This window comes from Sparus aurata, chromosome 5 (assembly GCF_900880675.1).
Source record: "Sparus aurata chromosome 5, fSpaAur1.1, whole genome shotgun sequence".
NCBI lineage: Eukaryota > Metazoa > Chordata > Actinopteri > Spariformes > Sparidae > Sparus > Sparus aurata.
In genome coordinates, this window is record NC_044191.1 from 29,367,721 (window position 1) to 29,379,881 (window position 12,161).

A 12,161-nucleotide genomic window follows, 5' to 3' on the forward strand; every position below is an offset into this window, starting at 1 on the left:
TCTGCAAACCATTAGGTCTAATGACTAAGCATGCACACTTGTGTGTGTTACTGCGTGTATTAATGATGCTGCCTCCTTTAGCTCTGCATCAGGCATAGCCGTTAGAGAGTTTTAAAACCTGGGTGCGCGTGCGCGTGTCTGTGTGTTTGTCTGTGTGTGTGTGTGTCTGTGCAAGTTTGTGTACACTCAGTTCAAACCTGCTCTCCCTCCTGATATTCTCCAACCCCTATAAGCACAGGAAATTTAGTTTATTAAGGCTGAAGCTGCTGTTGTAGTCTTTACTCCGCTGTGCTTCTGAGCATCTTACTTTATTTGACTGCAACTGTAATATTCTGAATCCATCTGGGACTTAAATGTTGCCTGGAGATAGATGAGTCCAACCTCGCATTTATATATTATTTGACTCTGAGATCAGTTAGATAAGACTGGAAGCTACACATGCTTACACACATGATGACAGTTAAGCTGAGGGTAAGTGTACCCTGCCACTTTATTTACTGTCAAATATGTGGTCCCTGTATCTGAGTGACCTGAAGCACAAAAATTGAAGCTCTTGTTTCCCCAGTTGAGTAATTCTATGTATCATACAATACAAAGCTACAAAGCTATGTGTTAATATAAGGCAAACATCTGCGATCAACGATCACCCCAATCATAATCGCCACTGAAAGTATTTGCAGGAGTAGGGCTGTGCGATAAGTATGTATGTTATATATATCATGGAGAGCCCAACCGTTCTAGATTTTTGGGGCCAATGCTAGTATCGGATTTTTTTATTTTATTTATCATGTCTATCATATATTGATTATATCAATATATAATATATCAATATTCTTATATATGCCGATAATTTTTGCTTACACATTTTTTGCAATGGTCTGTCAAAAGCTGTTATCAAACACTTGTGACAAAGACACTTATGAAGAAAAGGAGATATATCTTAGAGTATAAACTCTATTGTCCAAAACAAGTGCACTGAAAAAGTTAACTTCACAAATTATAGCATAACAAATTTTAAACCACCCTACGTATCTCTTTTGGCATTATGTTCTATACAAAGAAAGTTTCATGTCGCTGCAACGAATACACGATAATATATATCCTTGAGGAGCCAATATCAACCAAAATATCGATTGAGCTCTAAAATCATGAGGCAATTAAAAGAAAAAGTATATCCACACTTATACCATATAATAATTCACTTTTGTGTTATATAAAAGGAGGCTGTGGTTACTGTTTGGCACTTAATGCTGCACTGTGGCAGAGCACATGTAATAATTCCCCACTGACAGTCATTTTTTAACCATGGAGGCATGTCAGGAGGAGTGTGACTGAAATGCCAAAACAACAAAGGAGATAAATCACTGTAAATGAGGCAGCTACATCAAAGTCGTGGCACATGTTAAAAGAAGCAGGCAGAGTGCCGGTTTCATGTTTTTAAGGTGATAGACTGGAAGGGCTTAATGAGGAAGAGGAGAGACGGAGAGAGATGAGAAACAGAGCGAGGGAGAGAGAGAGAAAGACAGCAAAACGAGGGGTTAAGAGAGGGAAAGCAAGCAAGAGAAAAAAGGATCTGTGACGACAAGATAAGAGCAGACATTCACATGAAAAAAAGGAGGGGTAGATGAAAGGCAGGAGTTTGTACGTGACGGATTCTCTCTCGATATGAATGTTTATTTTCAAAGAACTCTGCTTTTCTTCCAGAGAAACAGCAACACAAAGATGTTGAGATGTGGAAAAAAAATAAAAATAAAAAAGGAACAAAGCTTGTGTTTGACCCAGCTCCTGATAAGTAGTTAGACTGATGCTGCAAATCTGCTTGTTCGATACAGTCAAGTGTGAAAAAGCAAGCTGCCGTATCATCTGTATCTTCTCATGGCTTGTTGAAAGCTTCACCCTCACACTTGACATAAAGCCTTCAGGTCTAATGCGGTAAAAAGGTTACCATGTCGATGTCGCTGATCGTCAGAGAGGTCCAAGTCTAACATGAGATCGTCTTCATCCAGCTCTGAGGAACCCAAGTTGTTTAAAACATCCTGAGGAGAGAAAGCAAAACCCCAAAACTTACAACAAACAATAATAAATAATTATATTATACATAATGGGTTGATTGTTTTGTTATTCTAGGAAATAAAAAATAATACCGTTGGACTAAAAATGTCATTATGATTAACAGCTTTAATAAAACATTCGGCCAGTTTGGCAAACCCTAAGGAAGAAAAACAAAAATGACTAATTAAAATAGGGATAAGATATGACAACATTAAAGCAAATTATTAAATGATTTTCATCAAAGTAATCCAGGAGGGTTTATATCATTCAAAAAGATATTCCCCAACCAGAAAGACACATTTGAATCATTTCTATGTTACTTTAGATATTAGGTATATAATTAGGATATTATAAGTTAATAGGACTTTTTTTCCCTTTGCCTGCACTTAATGAGGTATTTAGTCTCTCATCGATGCATCCAAGCTCATGAAAACATTTTGCTACTCCTGTTATGCGGGGATCATTAGGGTTCGGGTCGAGAATGCAATGAACGTGTCGAATGAGGCTGTAGCTTTGTGCAACATCTGTCAACACTCCCTGTGCTTCTCGAGCGAAGAATATCTGCCGAACGAGAGCACTTTGCAAATCTGCAGTATTTCATAAAAGGAAGGAAGCCCACATTACGTATGTGTTCATCAAAACCGTAATCATAATCCAAAGTTTCATCAGCGTTTGTCTCATGTCTTTAATTTGATTAAGCAGGCTCTAAAAAAGAGAAGAGGGTGTTCTTTTCCAATAACACATAGCTAACAGTACTAATCTCCTCACTCAATATTCAATTATGTAACTTTTTTTTTTAACATGAAAATAACCAAGCTCATTCTGATGGTTTCAGTGTCTTGTAATATTACGAACGGTGTCTCTGTCTCAGCCACTCCGCCCCCCTATCACTCAACTCCAGCATTACATACATGTTCACTTCAAGATAGAAGTTTTCAACACATAACACTGCGTCTGTCGTGAGCACCTGCATTACCTCCTCTTACATCTCACATCAAACTCGTACACAATGTTCTCCAGAATCCGGCGAGTAAATGTTAGAAAGCACTGATAAGATTTTCCCAGTCCTTTATCGACATGACCATTGGGAGTCATGCTTCCAGATGTAAAAAAATCTCTATTTGCAATCTTTCAGTGAAAGCACTCGTGTTAGTGGTATTATTATGAGATTATAATGATGCATGATGCTCCTTTTGGTTCAGCTGCATTTTCAAAAGTCAATGCTGCCATCTGATGGTCATCAAAGGGAAACCCTCTGCATAAAGAAGTTTTAGCAACAAGAAAATAAGAATAGACCAAACACAACATAGCCCCAGGTAATTTAAGTATAATTATTGTAGCGATTTATGCATACTTGTGGCAGGGAACTTAATTGGTAAAAACATAAAATATATGTATATGACAAAGTTGCAAAAGACTATTGTTGATTGAATTGTTGTGCATGTAAATCAACAATACTTCTAAGGAACATTTGGCCACATTATACATTATATGTGTCTATATAATGTGTAGTAATTGGCTTACGCAGTATACCATGTAAGTGCACGATGAGACCTTTGGCAAATACCAACAAACGTGTTGCTTTTCATATTATGTAGTACACTGAATTACCCTGATACAGCAACTCTCAGCAGCCTGATAACCCCACAAGGCCAAAAGAGCTCGTTATTCATTACAAATAGCGCTTTCAGCTGGTTCTGAATACATTTTATTACCTGAAACAACCTTTCAGACCAGGTTTTCAAAATGAAAAAAGGTGGATGATGCCTACTACAGGCTTTCAGACCACTTAATGCTCGACGAGAGACCTTGTCTGAATTATCCTGATTATTCCTATTATGCACCAGTCTGGTGGAGCATCAGCAGATGCAGATGGATCCGAAAAAAATTCAGTGACTGTCAGTTTACATCACTGCTTGGAGATAAACAACCTCACAGGCACGTTCTGTGTTGATCTCCTCCCGTCTGAGTTGAAGAGCCTCAACGCTTAGTGACATAGCGAACTATTCAACCACACCTCTGTCCATTTGTTTGTGCGTGTCTGTGAGAGAGGAGATTTTCTTATAGCTAAATCAATGTTCTCCAAGGCATTGCGTCTTATGTATGAATATTACTGTTTTTTCATCAGGCACTCAGCGCAGTAAACATCAGAAAAAAGATGAGAATGCCTTCAGTGTAATGCAATTGAACAGGAGACCTCATTTCAGGCATTACAGCTAATAGCTAAAAGGTATTGGAAAAGAAATAAAGACCCATACAGCGCAATACTACTGCACACAGACTTCATTTGAAGCTAAATTACCCATTCTAATGCGCCCCTCTAACCAGAGAAATGTGTTAATATGATTTTATAACCCAGAGATGTCACCTTTCTAACTCGCTTATGTGATCTGAGTGAGTATAATCCTTGAGTTAATAGAGATAATAACAGATTCGAGTCTCATTAAAAGATGGCTCCATCTCTTAACTGCCAAGCAGAATGACATCCAAAACAGAAATAAGAGGAAGCAAGAGGTCCCTTCTATCCATCAGAAGCCACTGGTTTCTGTTCACCCAATGTGGAAATCATATATACAGTCTATGTAAAATTACATTTACTCAGTGCTTTAGGGTGGTAAATGCATTAAGATCAAGGGAGAGAGCCTTTGCGTTGCGGCCAGGTATTATAGCTTCTAGCCATGGAAAATATACGGACTAACAAATTACTTTCATTCTGTGCGGGCAGACACTTCACAGCCAGTTGTGTTTACAATGTGCCTGAGGCGGTCGAGGGTTGAATGTCCATTCAAATCTTGGATCCAGAGTGAAAAGAAACAGATTTTTACCAACATTGTCTCCCTTACCTCATGTGATATTTGTCATCTACTCATCGATACAAAATGATCACTCATCTCAGAGCAAAGCAAACAGCTGCTTCTTAGTAAACAAGCAATGCCATTTGTAGGAACTACATCCCAGTGTTTTATACTGTTGACTTTGTTAGCAATAGAATCCATATCTTCTTCGCCATGGTCATATATTTGAGGTACACATTTCAATTCAGTATTCATACCAAATGTTGTAAAGTCTTCAATAATACAAGAAAATGCTGTGACTGATGCAGCTACGGTGGAGAATATGACGACAATCATAGCAGAATAGAGTACTTCTACAATGTAGTCTGGATTGAGGAGGATGAGGTAATACCTGGAAACTACAACTGTTTTGAATCCTTGACTCTGGAATAATGTCCATCATCATCTTGCTTTTTTTGGAGCCAGAAGTGACCATATTTGGACGAGATGGTAAGGCTTGAGAGGATATCCTGATTGGATCCAGGGTTCTCCCCAGACGGTGGAACAGCGGCGCTGCGCCGCTCTACCGCTCGGTCAGCGCCGCTATACTCCGCGCGTGACAGTGTCGAGCGCCCCCCCCCCCCCCCCCCGGACTGACATTGACGAGCGGTCGCGCACCAACCCCCCCCCCCCCCCCCCCCGGACAGACGGTGCGCCGCTATACTAACAATTTCTGGGGAGAACCCTGGGATCTGACTGAGAACCTGAGAGCACACTGTGGTAGGGATTTGGCAACCTTAAGTAGCCACACCCTGAAGCATACTCTACTTTATCATCGATTTTACTCTTATTGGGACCATCATTTACAAAATGAACATTGTGCTGTATTGAAGAAGACTTAAATCTAGTGATTGAGACCACAATCTCTTTAGGAAACTGTTCTATGAGGTAACAAGTCAAGTGAGAAGTAGGGTAATTTTCTCATAAGCTAACATACAATTAGATTTCTGCAACCAGTAGAGATACACCCTGCTGGCTATTAGAGAATGCAGGTTTAAGGCACTTTCTGGATGGCATCACTTCACAGACTTGGAAGCAATTCCTTTACAATTTAGTAAAGTGAAAGGACAGTGACAGAAATGAAAGACTATTAAGAAGCTGCATCATTTACAGCTTAGTAGAGTGCTGTTGTTAAGCCATGCACACGGGTTTATACTTATAACCCTACCCATGCTATTTCCTGCCCTGCCCTCATTTTCCTAGTACTAAAAGCATCACCACACTTCAACGGTTATTTGTTTTGTCACACATGTCTTTTTTCCTGCAGTGACAAGTCAAAACATCTGCCATGAAAAAGGTACATTGCTGCTTAAGAGTGGTAACAAGAGATGGTTTGGAGAAGTGCTACACATTACAAGCGTAAGATTAAATGTGACAAATTTCTGGCCAGCCAGCTTATGAGCTCACTCTTAATAGTCATTTCAACATAACATTTTTAAAAATACTCTGAATTCTATAGTGCACCTACATAACCAAAAAGCTATTACAAGGATTGAATTCGTGCTGTGGATGGAAAGAGGCTTCAGTGAATTAAAAGAAACATTCTTAAATGTCCTTTCCGCAGCAGAGGTAGTCAATTCCAATCCTCGAGGGTTGTCCTGCAGTTTAATGTCCTGCAGAGACTTGTTCCTCTCTGATAGCTAATGAGCCCCTAATTGACTATCAAATCTATTCTTTCCAGGTACATTTACCAATGGATTAGCCTCTGGGCTGTTCACAGTACCACATTTAGAATATGAACAAGAAGTTTCTGTAATCGGCATGATATTTTAAACATAACAAGATCAGTACTTCGGTGGAATGTAAGAGGTGGTCCATATCTTATAACAGGTAGTCTACAATCTTTAGTAACATGCAAATAAATGGATTGTGATGATTCTTGTTTATAAGAATATAGAACACACAGGACGCTGTAAACCACAACGACACAATCTATCTTATATCTAAAAATTTTTTTGAATGTCTCATTTAATCACATGACAATAGTACTAATGCTGTTTACTTAACAGCATTTCAGCTTATCTAGACATGAGTCACGATAGCCATGAATATGAATACATTATGAGATACATTAGGATGTTTGTCATCAACCACTGCTGCCAGAGCTGAACAGTGTGGCCAGTTGGCATTAAGAAACCTAGCCTCAGAGAAAATGATTTAATTTGAAACGTGATTAGATTTGCGTATGGTAATTGTCACTGCATTGTATGATGTTTTTCGAGCATTCAATACATGTTTGCAAGCCCAGGCCTGTGGCTCTGTTGTTATAACTCCTTTCTCTGAGAAGAAGTGAATCCTTATGTGTCGTATGATTAATATAAGTGTTGTTGATTATATCTAGCCTTTGCAAGGGCAGCAGTCAGACTGGAAGATATGAAAACAAGCAGCACCCTGCATTACAGCACTGTCTAGCAAGGAAGCTGCAAAGCAACTGTTGATATGCATAAGCATCAGTCAAAGTAAAGTGGATTGCAGTGGAACCTTTCAGCCATATACGCCAATCAAACTACAAAGTTGCATATTCAAAGTTGTTCAGATTGTCTCAGTGATTGCGTTCAATGCCAGTTGACAAAACAGAATTTCTTAAGACGTTGCAAAGAAATTCTCTCTTATCTCAGTCTGCCTGCCTCAATATTATCGCAGCTGTCATTGGGAAACTTATGAGCAACCAACACTGTATGTGTACGCTGGTAAAATAAATATTTCACAACATCCCAAAGGGGTATCAAAATAAGAATAACAACTGGAATGAGATCACGGAGCAGCTCGAACAAACGCAGCCTTGCTTCACTTCACAGAGGCACCTCGCAGTTTTATCTCTGTGACTGAAGCTAATTAGTCGTTTGTCACTGCACACCAAATCTTCATTTGCTTTATGATAATCGTATTCTGTCTGGGCTGTAATGACGTGGCAATAACAAAGCATGTCCACCTAGCGTACTGTTTAGTATGGAGTGCCTGTCTGTCTGTGTTTTGCCCCTGAACGAGTGCCATGTCCTACAGGCTTCTTTAACACCACAGTCAGCCACGTTGTATATGCATAAACAATGAGAGTACCATTCTACTCCTTTAATTCATGACCTCACCCGCTTTAGTTATGTATTTACTGCAAATGCTCTGGTCTCTCAGTCAAGACCTTTTAACTACAAGTGCCCTCTGCTACCCAGCAAAGTTTGACAAAGTTAAAAAAGAAGAGAAGTGGCAGTGCATAATTTAATATTCACTCCAGGGCTCCTGCTTTTTCTGCATGACTTAGGCCTCTGAAGAGCCCTTCACAGGCGAGAAGAAGGAAAGTGAGAGATTACTCCATGTTTGGTGAAGTGTGTGTCAAGAAGCAGATGCAGACTAAAGTACACAGCAACGTGCTGAGTATATCCCTGCCCTTTTTAATCTCTTAGTAAAAGCCTATAGTCTCCGCCGAAATAAATCAGATTGGCTTAAACTAGCTTTCCTTCCACCGAGCCTCCTCGTGTGTGTTGTAGGAAAACCAACCAATACACAATAGTGGCTATAGCCTTTCTAGAAACAAATGTGGATATAGCTACAGCATGAATCAACAAAGACAGCCTGAGCTAACAAACAGTACATTAAATGCTTTAATCCTACAGATGACTGAGGAAGTTTTTCCGAGTGCTTTTTGCATTCTCTTCAGCACTTATATAATTTCAAGGCTGTGCCTTAAACAGCTTCAAATGTAAGAAAACAGACTTCTATTATGTGTTTTTCAAATTCAGGGGGTATGCAGAGTGTCATGTATTCAAAGATTCTTATGCTTAACTTGAGCTGTTAGCTATTTGTGCTGAGTGACACATTAAGACTTGAGGTGGAACTTTGTTATGGCAAAGTCCACACAGCACCGCTTACCATGTGTGGCTTAACAATGCATTAAATCACTTCTGAAATCTGAGAGTTTAACACAAGTCTGTTTCTGAGATGAACAATCACTAAAATAACCCCAAAACATATTGTCTTTTGTCTTGTCTGTAAATGTAAAGAGGCACATTTGATGTCAGAAGTAACCATACCAGCAAATAGGGGAACCATTCTTGTCTTTTTATTTTTTTTTATTCAAAATAAGTGAAAATTAAAAGCATTATTTTTGTGAATCAAAGCTTCGTAGTACCGTCAACTGCACTGCGGTTGGTTTTGCCCAGAGCATGCTGGAGCACTTTTGGAAGATTCATGGCCCAGAGCATACTGGGTGAGATTAGGAAGGATCCCTTATCAAACAGTATATCATAAGGAAGTATGTTAGCAGCTGGTTACAATTGTGGGCAATCGAATCCACTGTTCTCATCCCCTTTTAAAGCCGGGCTCTTCCTGTAACGGTGCAAGGGCAATTTAGCAATCATGTGGTGAGCTTCCCTATGAGGAAACTTGTTTGCGCAGAGTTATAAGCATCAGTACACAGCTAAGGCCACATGGTGTCTGTTTTCAAGGTCGATACAAGATTGTGTAAAATATCTGTATTCAATTCCTACACCTGTAGTTGCTATATAAAACCCTCTACGCAGTGCAGTATTTGTGTCACCTCACAGCAAATTGTTCAGTGCCGAAGGCGTCATTTGAGTCGCTTTAGGATTAAGAGCATTGCAACACAGAAATAATATTTGATTTGAGATGCAAGTAGAACTGAGTTGACTTTAAGATGCTGTGCGGTGAATGTTTGCAAAGCTAAAAATGTACATTAAAGAAAGCAACTGAAGTACTTGCTCAAGGCAACAGCTCCTGTAGGCAACTTTTCACCCTGATGCATATCAACATGATACATTTCAACAAGTCCTAAGTCAATTAGTCCCCAGTCTCTGAGAACTGAAGAAGCCTCTTGATGAGAGACGAAACGCCTTCAAGTCCAGTTGCCTACGATACAGCACTTACAATTACCATGTCCTGGATTACTGAGAACTGCATAAACGTCAACACAGTGTGCATACATATGAAGACACAAGAACACAGATTTAAACTGTCTGACGTATAGAACAGGTTCCAGATTGGAGACATTGATGCACAGTGCTGTTGTTCATCTCCATTGTTTTGCTGTTTTGGAAAGATTAATTTTCTCTACTGTACTTTTATTTCCTTAATTGGGGACATTCATCACGGCCCTGAAACTGGACAGCAGTGTGTCCCTGGTCATTCATCTTATTCTGTTTTGTTTCCATTTCATTCTCCCATTCTAATTGAGTTTTCTATTGCTCTTCATTATGTTTACAAATGTTGTTCAATGACATGTATTTTCTTTACGTGAAGCACTTTCACTCATCTCTATGTCTAGAAAAAGATTAGATACAAATAAACTTGCTCTGCCTCAGCTTATTGTTATGATGCACAGAAGAAGAAGGCGCAGATACTAAGCTTAGCTACCTAGTCAAATTAACTACATGTGCATGTTTGCATGTGTGTCTACTGATGCTTTACCTAAACATCTTAATCACGCTGTAAACTGCTACACTCAGACTAGACTGTATGTTTCATAGCTCAAGACCTACCAGACTTCCCAGTTTGGATGATGAGGAGTTGTTTCTGTGTTTGAGCAGACCACATCCCTCCATGCCGGGGGCATCTCTGTGGTTTCCATGGATACGAGGCCCACCAGCCCCCTCAGACGAGGAGCGCAGACGCCTTTCCATCCGCATCACCTCGTGATAGGGGCTGACACTGCTACACAGAGAAGCTAGAGCAGAGAGCAGAGTAAAGACACAGAGAGAAAGACTGAATAAAGTGATTCCCTGAGCAGAGACATAATCATCTTTTTATTATATCTCCAATTGGTAGCAGTCAGTTCTATTTCCTGTAGGAAACTTGTTTTTTTTCTTTCCATTAAACTTAATGACAGAGCAGCTTCTCCTTATTCAGCTTTTTAAATTACGTATAATCTCCCATTATGAAGCTCTTCAGAAAGCTTGCTTTTGGTCAAATAGTATTTGTGCCTGTTTTGTAATAACAACAGTTGAGTATCGCCGAGCTTACTGTTAAACAATGAAACTGCAGAGTGAATACTCTTCACTCAGACAAACTGAAGATTGCTATAATTGCTCTATTTTGATCTGTTTATACATAGATGTGAATACAGACTAATGCCACGTCCTCTCACTGAGCAGCAGGCTGAAATACATTTGTTAAAAACAGCCTTTTATATAAACTACTTCCTCTCTTCCTCTTTGTCTCTCTCTCATACATGCACACACATACTATAGTTTTCCTGGTGTGTGTGTGCGTGTGTGTGTGTGTGTGAGTGTGTGCGTCTTCTTCTTGTCTTTGTTCTTATGGTGTCAAAAATGAGCAAAATGATATTTTAAGTTTTGGCTTTGCACTGAGCAACAACATAACCCTGAAAAGGACCCATAATTGGATTGTCTAGAACCATTTTTAACCAACGTCGAGACCATTTCAACCAGGAAGGAAAGGCAGACCTGTGCTAAATGTGGGCCAACATACCAGAGGCTTGTGTCACTGTGTGCAAACATGATTATATTAAAAATCACAGAGAAGCTTGACATTCTATCACTGTCTGTCTTTAGTTCCCACTGCCTGGAAGCTAGAAATTCCCCAAGTGTAAATCAATATTCAGCTGCTTTCCAGCAAGCATGCATGCGTGTGTGTGTGTGTGTGTGTGTGTGTGTGTGTGTGTGTGTGTGTGTGTGTATGTGTGTGTGTGTGTGTGTGTGTGTGTGTGTGTGTGTGTGTAGGTGTGGGTGTGTGTGTGGGTGTGTGGGTGTGTGTGTGGGTGTGTGTGTGTGTAGGTGTGGGTGTGTGTGTGGGTGTGTGGGTGTGTGTGGGGGTGGGTGTTCACAATCTAAAATTAGAAATGTAATATACAAAGCATCATATATCATGCATCTTATTACATGAATTACAGTTCTGAAAGACGTTACAGTAAAACCAATCACAATTTTTGTCGACAATTACTTCCGGGTAGAAAACCTCTGCTTACATACAATTGTCTTTTTTCATGATTATTGTGTTATTTCATGTCGTGTACATTTAATTCATTTGAAGTGCATGTTGGATGCTTTCATATCTGCCTGATTACAACATATGTATGATAGCATGCAACTGCAAGCAAAGCATGAATTAAGTGATAGTAATATAAAATTATCAGTTGCAGAAGCTAAACTTGATTCCTACGTGTTTACATCGTCCTAGAAAAAACAACAATCCCCCAACATTTGTTAAGAGTTGAAATCATCTATCTCTTTTGCTGAAAGGGAAATAAACTCAGTCCAAAGTTCCTGTTTTTCATGGTTTAATCAAAGTCTGCCAGTGGGCTGCAGA

At 39.5% G+C, this 12,161-nt stretch overlaps 1 protein-coding gene across 7 annotated transcripts in view; it reads right to left on the reverse strand.

The window, feature by feature from the left end:
* Positions 1 to 12,161, reverse strand: part of ccser1 (coiled-coil serine-rich protein 1) — a 120,691-nt gene that overhangs the window by 98,431 nt on the left and 10,099 nt on the right. For all 7 annotated transcript variants that reach the window (XM_030417431.1, XM_030417432.1, XM_030417434.1 and 4 more), the window contains exons 4-5: positions 10,376 to 10,560; positions 1,946 to 2,036 (exon numbers count right to left, since the gene is read on the reverse strand). In XM_030417431.1, the coding sequence (XP_030273291.1) occupies positions 1,946 to 2,036; positions 10,376 to 10,560 (276 nt within the window). The remainder of the gene's footprint in view (positions 1 to 1,945; positions 2,037 to 10,375; positions 10,561 to 12,161) is intronic.